At 48.2% G+C, this 26,541-nt stretch overlaps 2 protein-coding genes across 2 annotated transcripts in view; both read left to right on the forward strand.

Moving 5' to 3' along the window:
• Positions 1-26,541, forward strand: part of UVRAG (UV radiation resistance associated) — a 360,244-nt gene that overhangs the window by 20,891 nt on the left and 312,812 nt on the right. The window contains 2 exon segments of the mRNA XM_060303729.1: positions 99-206; positions 598-668. Of these exon segments, the coding sequence (XP_060159712.1) occupies positions 99-206; positions 598-668 (179 nt within the window).
• Positions 1,445-11,601, forward strand: DGAT2 (diacylglycerol O-acyltransferase 2). The gene is made up of 6 exons (XM_070046182.1): positions 1,445-1,448; positions 2,576-2,745; positions 6,813-7,017; positions 7,609-7,783; positions 8,598-8,800; positions 10,511-11,601. The coding sequence occupies exons 1-6, from the start codon at positions 1,445-1,447 to the stop codon at positions 10,663-10,665; spliced, it is 912 nt and encodes a 303-aa protein (XP_069902283.1). The 3' UTR covers positions 10,666-11,601.

The raw sequence follows: 26,541 nt of genomic DNA on the forward strand, positions 1-26,541 counted from the left end.
TGGTAAACACTCAGTCACTTGGTGACCCCATGCCCAGAGGGGACTGAAGCCCACCCAGGGAGGACAGGCCTGACCGGGAGCCTTCTGCCTCCCCCCAGGAGTGACCTGCAGCGTCATCCTCATGTACACGTTCTGCACCGATTGCTGGCTCATTGCTGTGCTCTACTTCACCTGGCTGGTGTTTGACTGGAACACTCCCAAGAAAGGTACGAGCACAAGTCGCCCTGTCCGACCCCCTCGCCCTTGGGACACTCCCTCCTGCACAAGCTGAAGTTCCTCATCGTGGGTGCTACCCCTTTTTTACTTAGCACCTACTATGTGAATAGCATTGGGCTAAGCCAGGCTGTGGTTCTGGATGGGGGGGAGGGGGGAGGTTAATAGTGGCTCTAAGGTCACATAGTGGTCCTCACGGAGCTCACACTCAATCCAGGGTTTGCAAAACGTGAGGGAATGAACTTGGAAAGGGGCCCAGGGGGAGGGAGGAGGATGCTGCATAGGGCGCTGGTCACCTAGCTCAGGGGTTCACAGTGGCTCTGCCTGAACATCACTCTCTCCCACTCCTACTCCTTCCCAACGCTGTATTTTGTTCCCTGGAAGGTGGCAGGAGGTCACAGTGGGTCCGAAACTGGGCTGTGTGGCGCTACTTTCGAGACTACTTTCCCATCCAGGTAAAGACTTGTGGGTGTTATCTTGGGAGGGTGGGAATGGATGGGAAATCTGACTTCAAGCCTTAACCCACCCCTGCACAGTGACCGCATGTGCTGGGTTGAACCGTGTGACATCTCCCACTATGAGCATCTGTTGATACTCTACCCCACTTTATGCAGGATTTGAGGCAATTTAGGATACGTATAATGCTATACCAGGTAAAAAGAAAAATCAGGACTTCGGGGAAAATATACAAGTATTTCACCCATAAGGGTCAACAGAGTTGCAGTGGTTGAGCTTCATGGTCACCTCTGAGCTTCCTGGCAGCCAAGGCAAAAGGGGAAACATGATAGTTATTGGTCCTCATTTTGGGAAAGGAAGACGTTTGTTTCTTCCTTGCAGAAACAAGAGTTGTTCTAGCATTTGGATCTAAAAGGTGTTTCAGATACTGAGATCCTGGGTGATGTAAGGAGCAGGTATAATAGCAAATATTATGGCCATTGCTTGTCTGCCTTTCAGTGAATATTAAAGTCATAACTTAAAATGGAAGTGATTGGGAATTCCCTGGTGGTCCAGTGGTTAGGACTCAGCACTTTCACTGCTATGGCCTGGGGTCAATCCCTGGTCAGGAACTAAGATCCCACAAGCCACAAGGCGCAAAAGGACGTGATTTATCAGGAGCAATACTACTAAGGTAGTCCAAGTTCATCTGGGCTGAACCAAGGATAGCAACAGGTGTGAGGGGCTTTCTTTCCTTCTGAAGCTCTTACAGAAATATCACTTCCCTCAGTCAGTCATGGGTAGGTCACTGGGGGTCCTGGCCATGGGAATTAGGGCCCAGAAAATTTGGTGGGCACTGAATGGAGAGTGAGAGCCTAATTGCAGAAGTGCCTGGGGAAGGCTTCTGGAGGCACTGCTGCTGGAACTCTGTCCTGAAGCTAGTAGCACTGAAGGGGCAGGGAAGACAATGAGAGCACCTGAGTTTGAGAAGAAGCCTGGGATGTGGCAGATGGTGAGTAGGTGGAGTGGAGAGGGAGGATCTCCATTTATTGGGAGGCTTCTAGGAGCCAGCACTTTCCCCCAAGGAGTCTGTCCTTTAACCCTCACAGTACCCTGTAAGGCGGGTATTAATTTTATCCCATTTTTACAGAAGAGGAAACTGAAGGTCAGAGAGTAGCACAGCAGAATGAGCCTAATAGGGGGTTGAGCCAAGATTCCAGTTGCTGTCTTGCCTCAAAGTCTCGGTTCTTCCCACCACAGCATGCTGCATCCCTATGCAGCAGAGCTGTAGGAAATAAGCTTGGACGAATCCTCAGGCTTCCCTCAGGCTTGGAGGACGGAGGCAGGAAAAGCAGGGCAGTCAGACCCTGGGTGAAGCCAGGGTGCAGTCTCCCCATATGAAGCTGGTTTAGACCAAGTTGATCTCTGGGTTTCCTTCCTCCTGCACCACTGGCTGCTCTGGGTCCCCCACACTGGTCTTCTGAGCACCTGCCTTCTCTGGGGCCAAACTCAAGGTCCTGACAAGATAAAAAGTGGCTTGGTCTGGCTTTCAGTTAACATTCTATCAGACCCCCTGCTGGTGGTCTGCAAGCTAGGTTGGCAGGGCAGAGGCTTCTGGGCCCTGGTGCATGTTGGTGACGCTGGTGGATTGTGGGTAACTCTGGCAGAATCCTGAAGGTTTTCCCTGCAGGGGAAAGACATGCCTATCCAGCTCACTCAGCACCCCAGCCCCGGCACACCCTAGCTGCTGAGGTAACCCAGCAGAAATCGGTGGGGTTTGAAAGTGGAGGCAGCGTGTGTGCATGCGGAAGTGTGCATGACACGGGGTGGTGTGTGTTTGCTGTTGTGAGTCAGCAACTGAGACATCCTGGCGTGCTGCCTGGGGGAGGTGGCCAGGTAACCCTACATTTCTCCGCTGCACTCACAGGACCAGCTCCCTCTGCCCATTCCAGCCTGAGCCCAGTTTTCCCAGGACCTTTGGGGTCAGAATTCCTGCTCCTCCCTTTCCCTGACCCCATCTCTCTGGCTGCAAGGAATCCAAGGCTGTTGTTGCTGGGAGGATGTTGCATCATAGGACCCAACCCTCTCATTTTGGAGGTGAGGAAACTGAGTCCCAAAGAGGGGCAAGGACTGGTCCCAATTGCACAGTGACTCCATGCCAAGGCCAGTACTAGAATCCAGGCCCCAGGTTCTTTCCCACTGGATCCCTACTGCCTGTTTCTCTGCGAAAGATCCAATCCCAGACTTCCCCACTGGACTGAGCCCCACTCCGTGGGTCTTCCTCCTCTGCTTTGCTGTTGGAGACCTGGGTTGAGGTCCTGGCCCGTCACTCTATTCACTGGCCAGCACTGTTGCTCCCCGTGTACTGCTGGGCCCCTGCAGGGCATGGGGACACAGAAGAATCAGCCCTGGTCCCTGCCCTTGGCTGGGCTCACCCTCTGATGGATCTTGCTAGATCCTGTCGCTTTCTGCCCATGGGACCGTGGGCATGCTTTCTCAAGCTCACTGAGCCTCATTACCCTCATCTGTGAAATGGAGCTGCTCATATGCTAAAAAGTGGTAAATTATGGTTGGATGTGAGGGATTATGTATTCTTTCTCTCTGCTAGGGCCCTTACCTTGGGGGCCGGGCCCCAGAGTGGCCTGCCCCTCAGGAAACCTCTTCAAGGCCAGTAGCTCCCCCCATCCAGAACAGGATGACCTGATGACCGCTGGTCAGTGCTGGGACAGACAGATACCCTTCCCCACTGATCTCTGCCCTTCCCGAAGAACCAAAAGAAAACCCCGTGTCCCTTATCTCACCTCTGTTCCAAGAAGACAGCTGGGAGTTGGAGCCACGTGACCCATGTGAGCTGGCCCTGGGAGGGCCCCTAGGCACCAGGACCAAAGCCAAGCTGGGCCTGAGGCATCTATGCCTCAGCCTGGGCTCTGTGCTTGCTGCTGGTTGACCTTGGCCAAGCCCCTGCCCCTTGGGGCCTCAGGCTCCTCTTCTGTGTGTGGAGGATTTGGCCTTAGTGACCTGATGTCAGGGCTGATGCTCTGTGGAGTCGTGTATGACCCTCCTGTCCCACCCCCTTTTCCCAGCCTCTTGCCAATGGTTGGGTAATGATTTCTAACTGTGCCCACCCACCCCTCCCCACTCCCTTATTGGTGAAGCTCTTTGCTCTTTGCCACCAGGGCAGCTCAGCTGGCCCAGAGAGCATCCCTTCTCCCAGCAGAGGTGGGGCTCACGTGTTAACAGCAGCCACCAGGACCACCAGCTACCTGGAAGAGGAGTGGGCAGTGCCCGGGTCACCTCTCCTCGAGAGATGGGCAGGATCTTTGGAGAAGAGACTAGGAAACACTCTCTGAGCTTATAGTCACCTATCTGTCCAACTGCCTCATTTCACAGATGGACCTACTGAGGCCCAGAGAGGAGGGACTGTCCCAAGGTCACAAAGCAAGTCAGTAGCAGGGCTGGTATAGAAACCAAGGCTGTGTCTGCTTCAGGACCTGTGTTCTCATTCCTTTGTTCCCCTGCCGTGGTGCCCCACTGTGTCAGCTTAGGCGAGCCTTCGTTCCTCTCTGGTTCTGAGTTTCCTCCTCTGTATGGTGCCAGGCTGGGACAAGGCTACCTGAACACCCTACCTGCCCGGGGAGGCAGGGTGGGAGGGGCGACTTGCCAGGAATGTGTCCCAGGCTCATGTCAGCCAGCAGGCCTGACCTGGGCAACCCCTTGGGCTGAGACTTTGCCATGGGTAAACAGTCAGGGGACACGCGAGCAGGTATGTCAACAGAGCCTTCATCAGCAGTGTCCTTCCTCCTCCCTCCTGAATGGACACTCTGTCCACCCATGGCGAGGGGAGTGTGGCATGAAGACAGATCAAAGCCGTATCAGAGGCCCGTCCTTTTCTGGGTGCTGCCCCAAGGGCCATTAACCTGCACTGTGCCCCAGGGCACCTCATTTAACCAATGTCCCACCAGAGAGAGGCTTGGGGGAGGGAGGAAACGATTTAAAGAGCTAGCTGGGGTTCCGCCAGGTGGCCCATCTGTATCCCAGGTCCAGGGAAAAGCACAGCTGGGTGGCCTAGTCTAGAGGTGGAGGATGATTTGCTGTGACCTCTGGGGAAGCAGCAACTCCTTTCTCTAGGTCTTAGTCTCTACCTTGTAATCAAAGGAATGGCCCAGATCAGGGGTCTTCCACCCCATCCTGTGCTGGGGGCTCCCAGGCCCAGCCATCAACTCAGGAGCAAGTTTCCAATGCGGTACTGGCTGCCTCCGCTCTCGCCTCAGCGCCTTCCTCGCCCATGGAAACCGGGACAGGGTGCTTTCTCCTTCTGGCTTTCCCGAGAGCTAACGCGGTAGGGCAGACGTGCTCTCTGCGGCAAAACCTCGGAACAACCACTTCTCGAAGCGCGTGTGAAGCTGGGCTTCCCCCACCTCCCTGGCCGTGGATTCAGCTGCTGCTCTTCCCCATTTATGTGGTGGGCAGCTAAGGATTACTTGGGGATTTGAGCGGCTTTAATCTGCTCGCCAAAGGCAAAACGGGAGAAAGAGTACAAATGCCCCAAGCAACAGGGTACGACACGGGGTCTTTCTCACAGTCACACGTACGGGCAGTTACAGAGCTGGGAGGGGTGCCAGCCACCCTCACTCCCATCCCCTTCTGGCCTCCATCACCTGAAGATTCAGATTTCAGTTTCCCGGAGGCCAACTGCACCCCACACCCCCCAAACTGAGCGCGGGGTTCTTCCCTCAGTCAGGGAGTTCCCAAATCTGGAGTCATAGAAAACCCAGGCTCTTGACATTCTGCCGGTGGCCAGGGGCTCTGCTCCAGCTGGCACCAGCGCGGGGCAGGGGGAACCTTGAAGCACTGCAGGTGGGAATGTCATCAGTGCCTCTTCTCCAGAGGCAGGGCAGCCCACCGGACCAAAACGGTCATACCCTTTGACCCGGGAACTGTCTTTCTTGATGTTTGTCTCAAGAATGCAAGCAGACATGAGGACAAAAATAAGGTATTTATGGAAGCATTATTTCTGAGGGAAATTTTAGAAGCTTTTTAAAGGCCCATCAGTCAGGGTTTGATTACAATTCTATTCCGTGTAGCATAGCCGTGAGAAGACATGTTACTGAGGGATTTTGATAAGGAAAAATAGCTATGATATGCTTGGGAGGTAATTATTTCAAAATCATATCAACCATATGACCTCAGTTTTGTGTTAAACAGAACATTTGGCTATTTGAGTAGAAAAAAAGCTCACCAGAGTCAGAGCGGTTTATCTGGTTGGCGGTGTGACAGGTGCTTTGGATTTTCTCCCTACTTGCCCATAGTTTTAAAATTCTCTGATTATTCATTCGTTTTCTAATCCTAAAAGACAGTGATGTTTTTCTGAACAAGATGCCAATCCTCTCCATCCCTCTCGGCACCCTCCACCCCATCATGTTTCCTGTGATACTGGGTCGGTGCCGCTTGCTGCTCAGGGTTTAGGGAAACTTTGCACCATCCAACCCACCGTCCAAGCCACCAGTCCCAGGGCGGGAAGGCAGTCATCCTTTAGAGCATCCAGGACACCTTTGTTGATGGCGCCACAGGTGAGCGACTCCAGCTGTACGGCTGACCTCCCCTGCCCGCAGTGTGGCTGGCACAAGGGCTGTGGCCCGTCCTTCTGCTTCCTGCATCAGAGCCTGAGCTGAGTCTGGCTGTCTGGAAGGAGGTTTCCATTCAGGCCAGCTGCACTGTCCCTTCTCTGGCCAAAGAAAGGGACTTGGACTTTATGCCAGTGGAAGCTGGACATCCCTCTTGATCTGAGAGTGACAGGAGTTGCACTGGGGTTTTAGAGCAGTCACTCTGGCTGTGGTGAGGAGGATGGGCCCAGAGAGAGGGAATGCAGGAGGCTGGCAGAGTGCAATTAAGAGGACCTGGTGTGTTCGGCTGGAGAAATAAGGGGAATGAGGGAGAAAGTTTCCCACGCCCTTCCCAGGGACTCGAAGTCCAAATGGTGACTTGCAAGTACCCGGCACCGAGAACCCAGTGATGAGAGTCTGAGGTCGGAGGAGAGAGTCAGTCCAGTCCTTCAGGCCCAGGCTTCCAGGGGCCAGGGCACACCTAGTGCCTCCCCTACCTCTGGGTGTGCCCCAGTACTCCTCTCTTGGCCAGCTTCCTCTGACCTGAGGTCTTCCCTGCAGCTGGTGAAGACACACAACCTGCTGACCACCAGGAATTACATCTTCGGATACCACCCCCACGGCATCATGGGCCTGGGTGCCTTCTGCAACTTCAGCACGGAGGCCACAGAAGTGAGCAAGAAGTTCCCTGGCATAAGGCCCTACCTGGCCACGCTGGCCGGCAACTTCCGGATACCAGTGCTGAGGGAGTACCTGATGTCTGGAGGTGAGAATCCAGACATGTCCTGCGTGTCCCTGCCTGAGCCACTCCATTGGCCAGGAAGCCAACCCACCGTGCCCTGGTGCCTGGTCCTGTGTTGGAGACGTGGTCTGCTGAGGCACAGTGGGTCAGGGCTGAGTGGGAGAGCTGTTCATACAATCTTCAGGGTTCAACTAGGATAACATCTTCCCTAGAAAGCCTTCTCTGACCCCTTTTCTGGGCATCTCCAGCCCCTGTGCTGCCCTTTGCACGATTTAATCATCGTCCATGACTCTCATTATCCATCCACCTTGATCCCCACCAGCCTGACTTACTGGGATTCCCTAGCACCTGGCACCAGCATGACACAGTTAGGACCTCAGGGAACGTTTGCCAAATGAATGCATTCCCTAAACAACCTTGTGTCATTGTCCCCACTTTACAGATAAGTAAGCTGAGGCTCAGAAAAAGGAATGGCTTACGTGGGGCCATACCTCCAAGTGGCTGGGTTAGGTCTGGGACCCAGGTTCACGGCTCTGTCTATATTTGACCATGTGCAGGGGGTAGGGAGTGCATCCATGGGCAGCCCTGACTGTGTGTCCCCCCTCCACTCCCCAGGCATCTGCCCTGTGAACCGGGACACCATAGACTACTTGCTTTCAAAGAATGGGAGCGGCAATGCCATCATCATTGTGGTGGGGGGCGCGGCCGAGTCCCTGAGCTCCATGCCCGGCAAGAATGCAGTCACCCTGCGCAATCGCAAAGGCTTTGTGAAACTGGCCCTGCACCATGGGTGAGTGCCTCCCAGAACACGTGTGCGCGCGCATGCGCACACCTGTCAACAGTTCTGCGCAGCCCAGGGCAGCAGCTCCTTGCCTCCTGAAGGCAGAACCCAGACCCCAGGAAGGCAGAGAAGGGGGTTAGCTATCCTGTGGGGAAGGGGAGGTTGGAGCCCAGAGGTTCAGGCCAGGGTTGCCCAAGCTCAGGCTGGGCAGCCAAGTGGGCAAAGATGCAGCCTGGGTCTCCTGGGCCCTGGCAGGTGGGCTGAGAGGCCAGCCAAGCCCAGAGTCAGCACTGTGCCCCAGGGCCAGAGCGTGTCATGCAGCTAGGAGAGCGAAAGGCCAGGAAGGAGGGTGTTGTGGCCCGAAATATCAAGGAAGCCTTCTTGGAGGGGTAACCCTGGGGACAGGCAGAGAAGAGCTAGGCAGCTTGATTTCTCCGACCTTTTCTAGGGGTACATTCTGGATAGCCACCTGTTCAGCACATTTCACTGGACAAAGCGCATTTACTTCTACGGTCCCGTTTGATTCTCCTGCAAAATCCTGCAGGGATGCCATCCCCATTTTCCACTTGAGAAAACCGAGTGAGGCTATAGTGGCCTGGTCAGGGCCACATTGTAAAGCCCTGACATGCTCCCCAGTCACTAACAGGGGCAGAGGGCCTGTCCCCGTCTGGCAGCGAGGGGACATGTGGTCTGGGGTCCCCCGGGTGATTCTTGTGCACCCCTGACAGAGGGGAGTTCAGCTGGCGTCTGGGGCCTCTAGGGCCGCCAGGAGGAACTGAAGCCAGTGATTGGGCTATGACAGACCCTGGCCTCTCCCTTCCAGAGCCGACCTGGTTCCCACCTACTCCTTCGGGGAGAATGAGGTGTACAAGCAGGTGATCTTTGAGGAGGGCTCCTGGGGCCGATGGGTCCAGAAAAAGTTCCAGAAGTACATTGGCTTCGCCCCGTGCATCTTCCATGGCCGAGGCCTCTTCTCCTCCGACACCTGGGGGCTGGTGCCCTACTCCAAGCCCATCACCACCGTGGGTGAGCCCCCCTTCCTCCAGACCCTGAACTCGGGTGCCACAGCTAGTTTAGTGGCAGAGTTAGGATTCAAATCCATCCCTGGCTCTGATGTCCATGCCCTGAGCCATGAGGACGTGGACCTGTTTGGGTGCTGATGGGAATGATCGTTGCGGGAGGGGGATAGGGGATAGTTCCATTACGATGAGCTAAGCTGTGCTAGATGAGAAAACAGGACTCAGCAATTCTGTGTTTTCAGAGCCCAAGTCTATCAGGGAAGACCCCCTTACAGCAAAGACCAATAGGGGGTGTGAGGAGGACGTGCAGGGTGCTCTGGAGGGTCATAATGGACCCCAGGGAGGAGGTGACTCTTTTTTTTTTTTATAATTTTATTGTTTTACTTTTGGCTGTGTTGGGTCTTTGTTGCTGCGCACGGGCTTTCTCTAGTTGCGGCGAGCGGGGGCTACTCTTCGTTGTGGTACACGGGCTTCTCATTATGGTGGCTTCTCTTGTTGTGGAGCATGGGCTCTAGGCACATGGGCTTCAGTAGTTGTGGCACACGAGCTCAGTAGTAGTGGCGCACAGGCTTAGCTGCTCCGCAGCATGTGGGATCTTCCCGGACCAGGGCTCGAACCCGTGTCCCCTGCATTGGCAGGCGGATTCTTAACCACTGCGCCACCAGGGAAGTCCCTGTGACTCTTACACTATTGGCTGAATAGGAATTATCCTGAAAAAGAGGGGAGGAAGAGACATTTTGTCAGAAACAGTAGCCTAAATGAGGTTCCTGCAGCAAGATTGTGTAGATATTTGAGGAACAGATGCAAATCAATATACCTGGAGCAGAAGCCTGTGATAAGCGTAGCAAAAAAACTGGCTGCACTTCGCCCCCAGCTGTGTTGTTTTGCGTTCATATGAGACAGTTTAGAGGATTCCAAAGAATTATCTATTGTAGGAGTATGTGTGTCTGTGTGCATCTGTTAATGGTTCACAATCTAGAGATCACATAAGAGCATGGAGGCCGCAAGCCATGGACTTCAGGGGCCAAAGCTCACATAGATACTTTGAGTTCTTATCAGGGCCAGATGTTTTGCTTTGTACTTTTTCCAGAGAGATCAACTTCCTGCATTTTAGGTCACACGATCCAGACTCACCCTTGACTCTTGTTACACACAAATCCCATACCAGGTCTGACGTCTGTGAGGCAGCGGGGACATTTCCATGCACGGGGTGGCTGGAGAGGGACGGGGTCTAGTGGACGGCGTGAAGGCGTTTGCTCCTCACCTTAAGAATGGAAAACTGGGGAGTTTCCTGGTGTCCTAGTGGTTAGGATTCTGGGTTTTCATTGCTGTGGCATAGCCCTATAAGGAAGGATCCCCATGTGATAGGTGAGGAAACTAAGGCGCAGAGAGGTGAAGTGATGTGCCCAGAGCGGGGCAAAAGCAAAGCCATTACCTGATCCCACACCTCTCACAGGAGCTCCCAGCTGAGTACTGGACTTGATCCTATCTGCTGCTTAGTGGCTATGCGGCCTTGGGCAGGTCCCTTCCCGTACCACTGGGCCCCAGTCTTCTCACCTGTAAAAGGGACAGCCTGCAATGGAGCACATTCAGCACAGTTCCTGACAGGCGGCTGGCACGTAGCGCAGGGTCGCTACCATCGGCGTTATGGTGGATGCCCGGGGAGCGTGGGCCGAATGGCACTGACTAACCAGAGGCCTGTGCCCCATCCCTGCAGTGGGTGAGCCCATCACTACCCCCAAGCTGGAACACCCGACCCAGCAGGACATCGACCTGTACCACGCCATGTACGTGGAAGCCCTGGTGAAGCTCTTCGACCAGCACAAGACCAAGTTCGGCCTCCCGGAGACCGAGGTCCTGGAAGTGAACTGAGCCTGTCCGCGGGGGACAGCTTCTGGGAGGAACCAGCTGCAAATCGTTTTCTACCAAGTTCTCTAGTGCTTTTTGTTCTGTAAATGTGAAAGCGTCATGGGTGTCTGTGGGTTATTTAAAAGAAATTATAATAATTTTGTTAAACCATTACAATGTTAGGTCTTTTTTTAAGAAGGAAAAAGTGAATGTTTCAAGCTCTTTCACTTCCAATTTGTCCTGTTCTAGGTGGTGGCTGACCCATCTGGGCCTTTATGGTTTCTCAACCAACCCCTCTTCTCTCCTTCCCAAAATTACAGAGAAAACTCAGTCCTGGTTAACTGGGGAAGAAGGACAGCCATTAGTGACTCAGGCCAGTTAGATTATTTGCCCTTTGTCCCTGGGGGATGAGGGGCCAGAATCTTCCTCTAATACAAACATCTCTACAGCCGGCTACCCCACGCTTGACTGCACGACCAGCTGCTTGTGCCAAGGGGAAGACTCAGAGGCAACAGGGGTCCCCACTTTCAAAAGCTCAGGGATAAACATCTGGAATATTCAAGCTCAATTCTCCTCTCTGCCACCCCCCACGGCCCCAGTCTCTGAAATCTGAGCCTGGACTGGCCTCCAGAGAGAGGATGGAGGTGGCGGTGATCCCAGGCTGGGGGATGGAGCTGCCCAGTTTAATCATCTCTTGGATTACCAAGCCCCACCACGTTCTGGTTGGAGTGCTGGTTTTCCTCAGGGAGCTGATGACATGGACCCAGCACAGACCCCGCATTGGCCTAAATCACATACTTCTCAGTGGCCTAGGTTTGTTTAACCCACACCCACAGTAGTGGATGTGGGCGAGGGGTCCCATTTCCTGTTTCCAGAGGGACCTGGCCTTCTGAGCAGCAGATTGGTCCAGAGCAGAAGTTCCCCAAACCCAAACCTCATATATTTGTGCCTTTCTGAGAGGGGGCCAGGGAGGAAATCTAGTCCTTTGTGTATTCTGTTTTCTCTTGATGAGATCATTATACCATGTCAGACTTTTGTATATTCCTAAATGAATAAATGAAAATGAGTGTCCTCTATGAGTTATTGCAGGGGCCGCATCTGCATCTTGCCGCTGACACTTGGGGAGACCACCGCCCCCACCGGGCTGCCTGCTGAGCCCTCTCCCCCTTGCTTCTTTGGCCCACATGGCCCTGTGTGGTGTATTAGTTATTAATTGCTGTGTAATAAATTACTCCAAAACTTAGTGGCTGTTGGGACTTCCCTGGCAGTCCAGTGGTTAAGACTCTGCACTTCCAATGCAAGGGGCACGGGTTCCATCCCTGGTTGGGGAACTAAGATCCCACATGCCACTGCAGCACAGCCAAAAAAAAAAAAAAAAAAAAAAACAGAACTTAGTAGCTGCAAACAACAGTGTCCACTTTCTGAGGGTCAGTAATCAAGGTACAGCTTAGCTGGGGCCTCTGCTTCAGGGTCTCACACAAGGCTACAATCAAGGTATCAGCCGGGCTGTGATCATCCCAAGGCTTGACAGGGGAGGATCCACTTCCAAGGCCATTCTTTTGGCTGTTGGCGGGATTCACCTCTTCACTGGCTTTGACCAGAGGCCACTCCCAGTTCCTTGCCACACGGGCCTCTCAGTAGAGTAGCTCACAGCGTGGCAGCTGCTGCATCAGAGAGAGTAAGCAAGAAGAAGCAGAGAGAGTGCAAACAGAAGCCACAGCCTTCTAGAACCTAATCTTGGAAGTGATAACTTATCCTTTTGCCATATTCTCTTCATTAGATGCAAGTCACTAGGTCCAGCTCACGCTCTTGAGGATTACACACGGAGTGAACGCCAGGAGGCAGGGCTCACTGGAGCCCCTTCACAGCTGCCTTCCACCTGTGGTAAAGGCTACTGTCCTGCTGTAAGGTCCTAGAATAGCTGAGCTGGAAAGGTCCATATGGGTCACTCAACCATGTTCCTTGCCCCTGGCCTCAGTTATACCACAAAGAGGGAGGCCTGGCCTGCTGTCACTCTAGTGATTTCATACCACACCTGGATCTCACAACATGCCACCTCTCTCTGTTCTAATTCCATTCAGTTCAATGAGTACCAAGTACCTGGGGGAACCCTTCCCACCTGAGACTGAAGTGACTTTCCCACTTCCCACTACCTAATGCCTGTCTTTACCATTCACCTCAGGGACCATTCCTCTGGGCCAGAAGCTGTGAGCTGGCTGCGTGGGAGCAGAAACAAACATTGGAAACAGCTGAGGATATGCAGGGTGGTCAGAGCTGTGATGGAGAGGCCCCTAATCCAACCTGGGGTGCCTCATTGATCTGGGGCCCCAGCCTGAGCTGGGACTCAATGGGTGACTGGAAATTTGCCAGGAAGGAGCTGAAGGGCAGAGCAGCAAGTGCAAATGGGAGAGGCTGCTGACTTGAACCACTGAGAGGTGGTGGTGGAGAGGTCTGCAGTGGGGCTTCCCATGGGAGGGCAGGGAGCTGGCTTCTCCAGAGTTTTTCGGTGGGGAGGAGGGCAGGGCAGAGAAGAGGTGCCCTGGAGGCCAACAGAGGCTAGATTCTGTAGCTCCAAGCAGGTCTTAGGCCTCAGGCCACAGAGCCCAGGTTAGAGGATAGACATTTCCTTTAGGATGGAGGAAAGGCCCGTTTTCTGATGCATCTCAGCCCCATACCAGCCCCAGCCTGAGGCCAGCCATGACCCCCATCGTCTGGCTCCAGGCTAAACTAGGCCAACCCACAAACATAGGCCGTTATTCTCAGCATTAATTTTGTGAAGATTGGATACCCACTGTGCATCAGGGAACTCCACCATCTCTGCCTAGGAACGGGAACAGTAACCAGGCCCCAAGTCTTGGAGGGGCCACCCAGGGCAACGTAAGCTCGGCCCTCTGTATCCATGGGTTTTGCATCTGCAGATGCATAGCGCCAACTGTACTACTCTATTTTATATGAGGGACTTGAGCATCCTCTCATTTCGTTATCCACTGGAGGGAGGGGAGTGGAGTAGGGGTGGAGGGCTCTATAACCGATCCCCTGCAAATAGCAAGCATGTCTAGCAGCCAGCTGTGCAGAGCAGAGGCATGCCTCGCTCTAAGCTGTGTGTGGTGAACTCTAGGTAAATGCTGTGAACATTGCCTTGGGTTGGGAGTTGTTACCTTGGGAGAGGGAACTGGAAACTCCTTTTCCAGAAGACCCTCTGCCTTTGGACGGTGGGAGTGCGGCTGCTGTCTCAGCCTGAAGGTCAGTTCCATGATGCTGCTTGTTGTTCCCAGATATGGCCACTAGGGGGCACTGAGGACAGGTCTGAGGCGAACGCTGCGCAGCTTCCTAAGCTTTCTTTTCTCATTATGACGCTTATCTAGCTCCTACCCAGGGCTAGAAGCTAGAGATAAATAAAATCACAGACTCCCGAAAGCTGAGAGATAGACAGAAATTTAACATTCACCGTGAGCAATTCCTCCTAACCTGGGAAACTTGGCACAGAAAGGCCAACGGACTTGCCCCTAATTACTCAGCAAATCAACATTCACTGAATTCCTCCTCTTGACAGGGAACGAGGGGCTTCCAAATTGAATGTCCCCGGTTCTCAGGTGCTTGAAATGTAAAAAGGGCGACAGAAACGTAAAGCACTCATCTTTTAAAAAACCTTTGCCTCCTTTTATATTCCCTGTCTGGTTCTAGATGTCACTACTGCCCACCATCAGCACAACCAGCCTCCAGTCGTGGTGGGCTCTTCGCTCCTCCCCCTTCCCTGCCCCCCACTCCCATAGCTGCTTGCTGATGCTGATGCTGACATTTTTGTCTCTCAAATCATTTCCTCCTTTCTCATCCCTGATAACATATACGAATGAGTGTGGGATCCAGCCTGTGACATTGCCCTTACCAGCTGCATTATCATGTCACTTAACCTTTCTGAACCTCAGCTTCCTCATCTGTAAATGGGAGTAATCTATATTCCTGAGTAAATGAGATAATAGGTATATAAATATATGATATAAAAATAAAATATATTCATCCAGCTCTCTCAACAGGAAATAATAGCTGTGATCATCATCATCATCATCATACCCTTACTGGGTCTCCCGGACCTATTAAATTGAGCTCCCTGTTTCCAGGCCTCTCTCCAGCTCGCTGTTCCTGCAGCAAAGTGGCCAGTCTTCCTTATTTTTTTTTTTAAATAAAAGCTTTATTGAGATATAATTCATGTAGCATAAAGCCCATCCTTTTAAAGTATGTACTACAGTCAACTAATCTATGACAAAGGAGGCAAGGATATACAATGGAGAAAAGACAGTCTCTTCAATAAGTGGTTCTGGGAAAACTGGACAGCTACATGTAAAAGAATGACATTAGAACACTCCCTAACACCACACACAAAAATAAACTCAAAATGGATTAGAGACCTAAATGTAAGACCGGACACTATAAAACTCTTAGAGGAGAACATGGGAAGAACACCCTTTGACATAAATCACAGCAAGATCTTTTTTGACCCACCTCCCAGAGTAATGGAAATAAAAACAAAAATAAACAAATGGGACCTAATGAAACTTAAAAGCTTTTGCACAGGAAACTATAAACAAGACGAAAAGACAACCCTCAGAATGGGAGAAAATATTTGCAAATGAATCAGTGGACAAAATCTCCAAAATATATAAACAGCTCATGCAGCTCAATATTAAAAAAAACAAAAAACGGGCAGAAGACCTAAATAGACATCTCTCCAAAGAAGACATACAGATGGCCAAGAAGCTCATGAAAAGCTGCTCAACATCACTAATCATTAGAGAAATACAAATCAAAACTATAATGAGGTATCACCTCACACCGGTTAGAATGGGCATCATCAGAAAATCTACAAACAACAAATGCTGGAGAGCGCGTGGAGAAAAGGGAACCCTCTGTTGGTGGGAATGTAAATTGATACAGCCACTATGGGGAACAGTATGGAAGTTCCTCAAAAAACTAAAAATAGAACTACCATACAACCCAGCAATACCACTACTAGGCATATACCCCGAGAAAACCATAATTCAAAAAGAGTCATGTACCACAATGTTCATTGCAGCTCTATTTACAATAGCCAGGACATGGAAGCAACCTAAATGTCCATCGACAGACAAATGGATAAAGAAGTTGTGGTACATATATACAATGGAATATTACTCAGTCATAAAAAGAAATGAAATTGGGCCATTTGTAGAGATGTGGATGGACCTAGAGCCTGTTATACAGAGTGATGTAAGTCAGAGAGAGAAAAACAAATATCATATATTAACGCGTATATGTGGAATCTAGAAAAATGGTACAGATGAACCGGTTTGCAAGGCAGAAATAGAGACACAGATGCAGAGAACAAATGTATGGACACCAAGGGGGAAGTGGGGTGGTGGTGGTGGTGGTGGGATGAATTGGGAGGTTGTGATTGACATGTATACACTAATATGTATAAAATAGATAACTAATAAGAACCTGCTGTATAAAGAAATAAATAAAATTCAAGAAAAAAAGAAATAAATTTGAAAAAAAATGAAGTATATAATTCAGCGGGTTTTAGTATATTCGCAAAGTTGTGCCTCAATCACCACTCTCTAATTCCAGAACAATTTCATCACCACCGAAAGTAATCCCATACCAGTTAGCAGTTATTCCTTATTACCCTTCCCGTCAGGCCCTGGCTAAAAACTAATCACTAACCTACTGTCTGTCTATATGAATTTTCCTGTTTTGGACATTTTCTACAAGTGGAATTATACAATAGGTGGCCTTCTGTGTCTGGCTTCTTAGATGTAGCATAAAGTTTTCGAGGTGTGTCTGTGATGTAGCATGTTTCATGAATCATGTACCATTTGTCCTTTGGAGCATGAAAGTTTTAAATTTTGGTGTAATCAAATTTATCTAGGTTTTTTGTTTTTTGTTTTTTGTTTTTGTGGTGTGTGCTTTCATATCTAAGAAGCCACAGCCTAATCCAAGGTCACAAAGATTTACTCCTATGTTTTCTTCTAAACGTTTTAGAGTTCTTAGCTTCTACATTTAGATCTCTGGACTATTTTTTTTAATAAAGTTATTTATTTAATTTTTGGCTGTGTTGGGTCTTTGCTGCTGCGCACGGACTTTCTCTAGTTGCAGTGAGCGGGGGCTACTCTTTGTGGCGGTGCACAGGCTTCTCGGCTTCTCGTTAGGGTGGGTTCTCTTTGTTTCGGAGCACAGGCTCTAGGCATGCGGCTTCAGTAGTTGTGGCACCCGGGCTCAGTAATTGTGGCTTGAGGGCTTATTTGCTCCACGGAATGTGGGATCTTCCCGGACCAGGGCTCGAACCCGTGTCCCCTGCACTGGCAGGATGATTCTTAACTACTGCGCCACCAGGGAAGCCCATCTGGACGACTTTGAGTTAATTTTTGTGTATGGTTGAGGTAGGGTCCCACTTCATTCTTTTGCATTTCCATTCTTTTGGATATCCAGTTATCCCAGCACCGTTTGTTGAAAAGACCATTCTTTCCTCATAAAATTGTCTTGGCACTTTTGTCCAAAATCAATTGATCATAAATGTAAGGGTTTATTTCTGGATTCTCAGTTCTATTCCACTCATCTCTATTTCTATACTTACTTTAGTAGCACACTGTCTTGATTAGCTTTGTGATAAATTTTGAAATCGGGAAATGTGAGTCCTGATTTTGTTCTCTTTTAGATTGTCTTGGTTATTCTGTGTCCCTTGCATTTCCATATGAATTTTAGGATTGGCTTGTTAATGTTTGCAAAAAAGGCAGCCAGGGTTTTGATAGATGTTGCATTTGAAGCGACAGATCAATTTGGTGAATGTTGCCATTTTAACAATATTAAGTGCTCTGGATGTTTTCCCATTCACTTAGGTTTTCTTTAACTTCCTTTAATGGTGTTTGTAGTTTTCCGTATACAAGTCTTGCACTTCTGTTAAATTAATTCTTAGGCATTTTATTTTTTTGTTGCTATTGTTAATGGAATAGTTTCCTAATTTTGTTTCAGATTGCCATGTTAGTGTATAGAAATACAATTGGTTTTTGCATATTGATCATGTATCTTGCAACTTTATGGAACTTGTTTGTGTCAAATGCTTTTTCTGCATCTGCTGAGATGATCATATAGTTTCTGTCCTTTATTCTATTAATATGGTGTATTACATTAATGGATTTGTATATGCTAAACCAATCTTGCATTCTTGGTAAAAAAAATTTATATGTTTGGATTTAGTTCACTAGTATTTGATTCACTAGTATATTGTTGAAGATTTTTATGTCTATATTTATAATGAATAAGGGATATTGGTCTGTAGTTTTCTTGTCTTTGCCTGATTTTGGTATCAGGGTAATGCTGGCCTCATAGAATGATTTGGGACGTCTTTTCTTCTGTTCTTGGAAGAGTTGTGAAGGATTGATGTTAATTTTTCTTTAAATATTCGGTAGAATTCACCCCTGAAGCCATTTGGGCCTAGGTTTTTCTTTGTGGAAAGTTTTTGATTACTAATTTAAACTCTCCTTGTTATAGATCTCTTTAGATTTTCTTTTTGTTCTTGAATCAGTTTTGGTAGTTTGTGTGTTTCTAGGAATTTGTGCATTTCATTTGATAATCTAATCTGTTGTTATACAATTGTTCATAAGATTCGCTTCCAATCCTTTTTATTTCTGAAAGGCTGGTAGTGATGTCCTCGCTTTCAGTCCTGACTTTAGTAATTTGAGGCTTCTCTCTTTTTTTTCTTGATCAGTCTAGCTAAAGATTTGCCAGTTTAATTGATCTTTCCAAAGAGCCATCTGGTTACACTGATTTTCTCTGTTCTTTTTCTATTTTTTATGTCATTTATTTGTGCTTTAGTGTAAACGTATTTAGCGTATTTTCCTCTAGTATTTCCTCTGAGTTAGTTTGCTCTTCTTTTTCCAGTGTCTTAAGGTGGAAGTTTAGTTTATTAATTTGAGATTTTTTTTCTTGTTTAATATGGGTGAGTTATAAGTTTCCCTCTAAGAACTGCTTTAGCTGCATCCCACCGTTTTAGTGTGTTGTGTTTTTGTTTCATTCATCTCAAAGTTTTTTATAATTTATCTTCAGATTTCTTTGTTGACCCATGGTTATTAAGAGTATGTTGGTTAATTTCCATGTATCTGCTATTTTTCCAAATTTCTTTTGCCATTTATTTCTAATTTGATTTCATTATGCTCTTAGAACATACTTTGTATGATTTCAACCCCTTTTAATTTATTGGGACTTTTTTAATGACCAAACATATGATCTATTTTAGAGAACATTCCATGTGCATTTGAGAAAAGCATGTATTCCGCTTTTGTTGGTTGGAATGTTTTATAGATTAGGTATCTATTAGGCCAAGTTCGTTTATTGTGTTGTTCAAGTCTCCTTTTCCTTGTTGATCTTCTGCCTAGTCGTTTTATCCATTACTGAAAGTGGGGTATTGAAGTAACCAAGTATTGTTGTTGAACTGTTTATTTTTCCCTTCAATTCTGCAAGTTTTGCTTCATATATTTTGGGACTCTGCTGTTATGTACATATGTTTATAATTTTATATCTTCCTAATGAAGTCACCCTTTTATCATTATAAAATATCTTTACATCTAGTAACAATTTTTATCTTAAAATCTGTTTTGTGTAGCCTGTATTAGTATAATATAGGCACCCCAGTTCTCTCTTGGTTACCATTTGCATGGAATATCTTCTATCCTTTCCCTTTCAACCTATTTGTGTCTTTAAATAAGAAGTGTGTTTTTGTAGACACAATAGTGTTGGACTTCTAAAAAATACATACAGTACTTCTACTTTCTGCCTTCTGATTGGAGCGTTAATTACATTTAATGCAATTACTAAGGTAGGGTTTACATCTGCCATTTTGTTGTTCTTTCTCACCTTCCATTCCTGCCTTCGTGTTAAACATGTATTTTCTAATATATTATTTTAATTCTCTTGTTGTCTCTTTTACTGTATATTTTTGAGTTATTTTCCTCATGGTTACTCTGGAGATTACAACTAACATCTTAATTTAAAACTATCTAGTTTAGATTAATACCAACTTAATTTCTCCATCTTTTGGGCAGGTTGGCCTGAGAGAAAAGAGGGGCAGGCCGCACATAGGAATGGTGTGATGGGTTAAATGCTGACCCACAAAATAATATGGACAGGTCCTAATCCCTGGAACTTGTGAATGTGACTTTATTTGGAAAAAGTCTTTACAGATATAATTAAGGATCTCAAGATGAAATAATCCTGGATTATCTGGGAGGGCCCTGAATCCTATGACAAGTGTCCTTAAAAGTAAAAGAAACGAGAGACACAGGGAAAGGGGAGAGGCCATGTTAAGGAAGCAGGGACTGGAGTTATGTAGCCACAAGCCAAGAAACCGGCGCCACCACAAGCTGGAAGAGGCAAAGAAGGATTCTCCTTAAGAGTCTTTGAGGGAGTGTAGTCCTAACACCACCTTGATTTTGGACTTCCAGCCTCCAGACCTATGAGAGAATAAATTTCTGCTGTTTTAAGCAAGCTAGTTTATGGCGTAAACTAATACAAGCAGTGACCTTCAATCTTCTAGAGGGGCTGTGCCAGTGGATGGCAGAGTCTGGTCTTCTTATCTGTGAAGCATTTCACTTTACTTGGGGTAGCCTGCAAATCTGACGCTTTTTTCTAATACTTCTGAGAAGGTGGAAGAAATTCTCATTTAATGGGTTACAATGGGATCACTAGGAGGAGAAAAATAGGAATTTCCCCCACCCCTTGGCTTCAACCACAATTTTTATGACAAACTTCTGCCCCGTATATATTCTAAACTTCTTTTGCGTAATCCTGTTTTTCTTCCTTGTAAACTCTTTTTAAGGCTATTTTTCACCACTTATTGCTTAGGGAGTTTTGGTTTGTGTATTTTCAGCTCATATTTTATCATGCATACACACAATTGTATCTCCTACACTTTTTACATAACATTACAATGCCCTTATGCACATTTAAAAAGCACCTTTTCTCATTTCTAAAATACCAAATGATTTTTGAGATTTCTAATTACTTTTGATGAAAACCAATACAAAGTATTTTTCCTCTGATTAAACACACATGATGTATTTCTAAAATTTCCTGTATATGATATAGAAATATATTCTGAGAAAAACATGACTTCACTGTATAAATAAAATTTAAAATATACGCTATAATACTCTTTTATTAGAGGCAGTAAAATGTAGGATTAACAACATTGGAGTTAGACTACTTTCAAACCCCAGCTTAAAACTCAAAACATGTGACCTAGGGCAGGTGACAGAAATCTTGCTTTAGCTCTCTAATCTCCAGCACTGTGGTGAGTGTACACATGAACTGCTCACAACAATGCCTGGCACAGGGACTTCCCTGGTGGCCAGTGGTTAAGAATCGACCTGCCAATGCAGGGGACACGGGTTCGAGCCCTGGCCTGGGAAGATCCCACATGCCATGGAGCAACCAAGCCCGTGAGCCACAACTACTGAGCCTGTGCTCTAGAGCCCGTGCTCTGCAACAAGAGGAGCCATGACGATGAGAATCCCGCGTACCTCAACAAAGAGTAGCCCCCACTCGCTGCAAGTAGAGAAAGCCCGTGCACAGCAACAAAGACCCAACACAGCCAGAGGAACAAACAAAAAAACAAAAACGAAAAAGAAAAAAAAATAATGATAGGTAGCATTTATTGAACACTTAGGAGACTATTTCAGTTTTCTGCCATACCCCTAGGCGTGAGTGCCAGCTCTCCTAGGGTTTGTGGCATGTAGGTGGAAAAGTCTGAGAAGTGTTATTTACCTCAGTTCTGTATATCTGGTGTCTAGTGATCTGCCTGATGCAGAGTTGAACCTCAGTAAAGGCTTGTGGAAAATCGCTCCTGCTCTCTGTGCTGGAACATCCTTTCTTCCCTCCCTGCCTGGTGAACTCTTATTGGTCCCTCAATACCCAGGCTAAATGTCACCTCCACTGTGAAATATGACTGTCTTCTCTGGCTCCCACAGTCCCTGGACTTCTTCAGACCTAGCACTAAGCCCCTTGATTTGGGGCTTCTGGCCTCTAGAGCTGTGAAAGAACAACTTTCAGTTGTTTTAAGCTAGGCAGTTTGTAGTAATTTGATACAGCAGCCTCAGGAAACTAATACAGCTTGGAAACAGACAAATGTTTTCTGTGAAATTCCACCAGATCTTGGAACCAGGTATTTGGGATTTCTCAATTACTCCCTTCTCAGCAAACACCTGACTGCATACCCTAGGCTCTAGCCATGAGGAACTACTCAACGTTTCAGAATAGGAGACGGTGTGACATACATCTTAGCCAGCTCTGGGATCAGATCCAAAGTGTCTTCAGGTTTCTGAATACCCTAGAAAGATAGTATGCTTACCTTTTATTAAAATATTTTTAGTGCAATTATTATATACCAGGTCCTGCACTGGGCACTATACTTAACATTAATTTACTTAATCCCCACAGCAACCTTGTTACTATTTTACAGATGGGAAAACTAAAGCTGAGAGAGGGAAACTGGCTTGCCTAGGAACATATAACTAGAAGGTGGCAGAGCCAAGATTCCAAAAGTTCCTGATTCCTGTTGTGTCTGACTCTGAAACACTGTGCTCTTTCTGCTAGGTCAGTCCAGGTGGTGGAGAAATTCAGTCTAAGGGGGAAAAAGGCAGATCATTATTCTTCAGAATGACTCAATGATATTTATTACAGAAGCAATCGCTATAAATGCTATCATTATGATCAAGGAGGTGTTCATGGAAGAAGTGGCATTGGAACTGTGCCTTCACTTCAAAAACACATGTCCTGATTCTCTGCGAGGCACCGGGAATCCAGAGATGAATCAGACAAGGTTCTTTTGCTTGAGAAATTCAGTGTGTAAGTTTGTGTGTTTGCAGGAGGGGTATGTGTGGCTGCACATGTGTGTTACAAACTTATTAAAAGACAGTAGAATGCAATAGAATAATCAGGAATGTAGTAGAGGCAAGTTTCCTAACTCAGGGTCGCAGAGTGTATCTGAGAAGCCTTTTGGGATCCCAACCCCAGATGAGATTTGATGGGTAAGTAAACATTAGTCAGGAGGAGAAAAGTAGCAAAGGCTTTTCAAGAACAGCATAAACACCCCACTCACAGAAGTGAAACAGTGTCCCGAGGTGCCTGGCTCAGCCTACCAGTTAGTGGAGTGTGAGGAGGGGCGGGGACTTGTGGGTTGGAACTGGTCGTGGGTGGAGCTGGCAGGACTGCTCGACAAGTTTCTGGTCTTGGTGCATCCTGCGTAGTGGTTTTCTGTCTAACCATAAAGTATTCCTTTTCAATCCTCACACGTTGACAAGAGTCCCTCAGGAAAAGACAACTACAGACCGGCCACCACGACCCAGCTGGCGCCAAATACATCCCCGCCCTCCTAGGGAGGCCGGTTACCATGGCAACTAGGTCAGGGCGGAAGTGGCTCCCAAAACTGACTCTCACTAATCAGGTGACTCTCCTGCCTTCTGCACGTGACACCACAGCCCAGGCGCAAGGTCTACCTAATCAGACTCCGCCCCTCTTTTCCTTTACTGACAACTGACAGCGACCTCGAGCAATGGTCCTTGCGGCTCCCCCAGGAGACCCCGCCCCGTGGTAGTGGAAGAACCAATTAGACTGGGAAAAAATGAAGCAACGCCCCAGGTTTTACCTCCCCTTGATAGACGCAATTTAGGCCATCCCTGGGTTCCTCCGCCCCCAGCCTGTTCCTGCCGGCGATAGACAGACCTTCTGCCCAATAGCGCGTCCGTTTTCTGTGATTGGGTCCCGCCCCCGTGGGAGATGAACCAATGGGCAAGCCAGGTCTCAGCGAGTGGTGGGGGTTGCACTGCGGTAATATGGCTCTTCCTTAGCCAGCGGCGGTGGCCGGCGGTGGGGTAGAGCGGTTCTGCCTCCCGGGTGGCTGGTTTCTGGGCTTCAGAGGCTCAGCGGGTCGTGACTAGGCTGTGGTGGCGGATGCCGGAGGAGCGCCGGCCCCGCCGCTTGGCGGCTCCCGGGTCAAGATGAGCGCTTCAGCGTCGGTCGGGGGACCGGTCCCCCCGCCGCCCCCGGGCCCGGCCGCCGCGCTGCCTCCCGGTTCTGCCGCGCGGGCCCTGCATGTGGAGCTGCCGTCTCAGCAGGTAACCCCGCGGGCTCGCGGCGCTCGGGAGGGGCCGGGAGAAGGCCCATGAGGGGACCCCGTGGGCGGCGGGCTGACCCTGTACAGGCCGGGAGACCCTGAGAAGTGACTGGGAAGAACTCTGAGGACCGAGGAGGGCTGTCCAGAGGTCTTGGGAGGGTAGGAATCCAGGGATGGCCGAACCTCTGGGGGATCCTCGAGTCCCAGGAGACATCCCGTTACAGGAGATGGGCTGGGAAGAGGCGGGAAGGGACCCAGTGAAACTCCCTGGGGGCCCTCCTGTCCCACTCCGTAGGGAGCTGGGGATTCCCTGGCGCAGACCCTCCCCTTTATCCCTCTTGGGAAGGGACCCGGGGAAGCCCCGGTGTCCCAGGAGAGACGGGGGAAAGCGCTTTTCCTTTCTCAACTCACTGACTTGCTGACAAACCAATTGATACTCTGTGTTGCAGGCGAAGTGAGAAGTCTTTAGGGTTTCCAGCATTTACTTTTAATCTCTCCTTATTATGAAGTACTCCCTTAAACTCTCAAGCAAAATCCTTTGGGACTTTGGGTTTCCTTCCTAATTCTCCGACCCCCAAGGAACGCATTTTAGCAATTTGAGGGGGGGGGTCTACTGCATTCCATCAAATGAGTATCCGTGGAGGCACATTTGCTGTATACATTCATGTCTTCCCCCCATCCTTTAGCAAGGCATAAAGGGTTTCTTGGATCCAACTTGGATCCGTCCACATTGTAAGCGGATAATAAAGAGAGAACACCGAGTTTGGGGACCTGACAAAATTCTTTGTATCACCCACCTATCTGTAGAGTACTTCTTCTTTCCTTCTCTCCCTTGCCTTCTTGCTCTCCCCCAAGAGGAGACTTTGCAGGAACTTTAGCATTAAAGACGCGGAAAGAAAGTACCTTTCATCTTCCCGCATCCACGAAGAGGACCTAAGAGAAACGGTCAGTTGTTGAGAATTCACCGTGTTGGGTTTGTGCCAAGTGCTCAGCTGGCTGGTAGTTGATTTAACCTCACAACTCTGGGAGGCAGCTGTTTTTATTAGCTCCATTTTGTAGTTCAAGAGACTGAGGCTTACGTTTGTAAAATCGCTTGGCCAAAGCCTTGCCATTAATGAGTGGTGGGGCGGGCTTTCAGAATCCAGCCTCTGACTGTAGCCTCAGCACGTGGTTGTTGTGCTGCAGACTTGAACAGTCTTTTCTCCACCATTTCCACACAGGACAGAGTTCTTTCCTACCCTTCCTCCAACTTCCCATCCCTGTCTTAGTACTTAGGAAAGAGTCAGATGGAAGAAAGCAGAGACTGGGGGCAGAGGGGGGATGGGCAATGGGATGGATTTGAATACAGGAAAGTGTGGGGATGTGGGGACCCCTAAAGGGAAGGAGACTGGAGATCAGAGCTACAGTGGTGGCCATGGAGCTGAGTTGTTTGCAGAAGCAAGGGCTTTCTGTGTGGTAGAAGAGGATCTAAAAGACTGGGGTAGCATGGGCCCTGGTTTTGGGGCGCTGTTGGGAAGGGAGTTTGTGGAGGGTATGAGTTTGAGGGTACTGAAGTTTGGATTGTATTTGCAAGGTGCTGGGGGAGAGTGAAAGTCTGGTGGGGGAGACTAGCCTCTGGAGTGAGCATTAATGTGAATTTTCATGTGTGTGGCGGGAGGTGGACTGTGAGAGTGGATACTGGGAGAGGCAATGATGGACACTGTTACAGGCATCCTGGAGAAATCCTAAAGGAGTCAAGAGCCAAGAGGGGTTTAGTTTGGGAGAGCTTTGGGAAAGTGTGGGATTAGGAAAGAGAAAGCATCATTTGTTTCATAGAGCCTGTTCTCTGATAACAGTTCCCAGTTTAACATTGGGGGAAATAATCCAAACAAACTGTCCGTGGAATAAATCCAACTGCATTTGTAAGCGTTTGTCCAAGTTTTGGATTTGTGCCAAGGGATATATAGTGGCTTAAGTGTACGGCTGAATGCTCTGTGATCGCTGAGTATGGTATTTACAGCTTTCTGGGGGTGTCATCCTTCTTGAATTCTTGGAAGGCAGCCTGTATAACAAAAGCACTTTACTTTTGCTCTTGACATTAATTTCGCTTTCTGGGTCAAAATGCTCAAGTTTTTAGGATATAAATATATACCATTTAAAAAAGTAAACATTTTTATTAAAGGGTTATCTGTATACAGTAAAATGTACCAATTATTAGTACACAGCTTGATGAATTGTCACAAAGCAAAGAAAGTTATGGAAGTACTACCCAGATTAAGAAGTACAAAATTATTACCGTCCCAGAAGTCCCCCTCATGTTCTCTCCCATCTCTACTTTTTCTTTGTCTCCAGAGGAACCACTATTCTGATTTCTAACATAAGAGAAAAGTTTTTGACTGTTCTTGAACTGTATATAAATGGAATCACGCAAAATGTATTCTTCTTTTGCTCAATATTGGTTATGAGAATCAGAGAATGTGTGTGTATAAAAACTTTTTTCTTTTAGCATTAATTTGTTGTCTTTTTTTTGCCTGTGGCTTTTGCAGAATTTCAAATGTTTGGATAAATTGGAAATCCAGTTAACTTTCTTTTGAATAACACTTTGAAAATTGTGTCACTTTAATAGATTCCATGCTATTTGATAAGATGTCAATATTTCTAAACAGGTAAACAAACCTTGTTGATTTAGGATTTCTACGATAAAGTTGATTATTTCAAAGCATAGATTCAGTGGTTTCTCCCCGCCACCTCCAGCCTGTTTCTAAGGTAGGGTTTTTCAA

The sequence above is a fragment of the Globicephala melas genome, chromosome 8 (genome assembly GCF_963455315.2).
Source record: "Globicephala melas chromosome 8, mGloMel1.2, whole genome shotgun sequence".
In the NCBI taxonomy this organism is placed as follows: domain Eukaryota; kingdom Metazoa; phylum Chordata; class Mammalia; order Artiodactyla; family Delphinidae; genus Globicephala; species Globicephala melas.

Bases quoted from the DNA above. Each gene is read 5' to 3' on its own strand.
- DGAT2 (XM_070046182.1), top strand. The intron at 2,746-6,812 runs GTGAGGAAACTG...TCTTCCCTGCAG, and splicing joins CCAACCCTCTCATTTTGGAG to CTGGTGAAGACACACAACCT. The intron at 8,801-10,510 runs GTGAGCCCCCCT...CCATCCCTGCAG, and splicing joins CAAGCCCATCACCACCGTGG to TGGGTGAGCCCATCACTACC.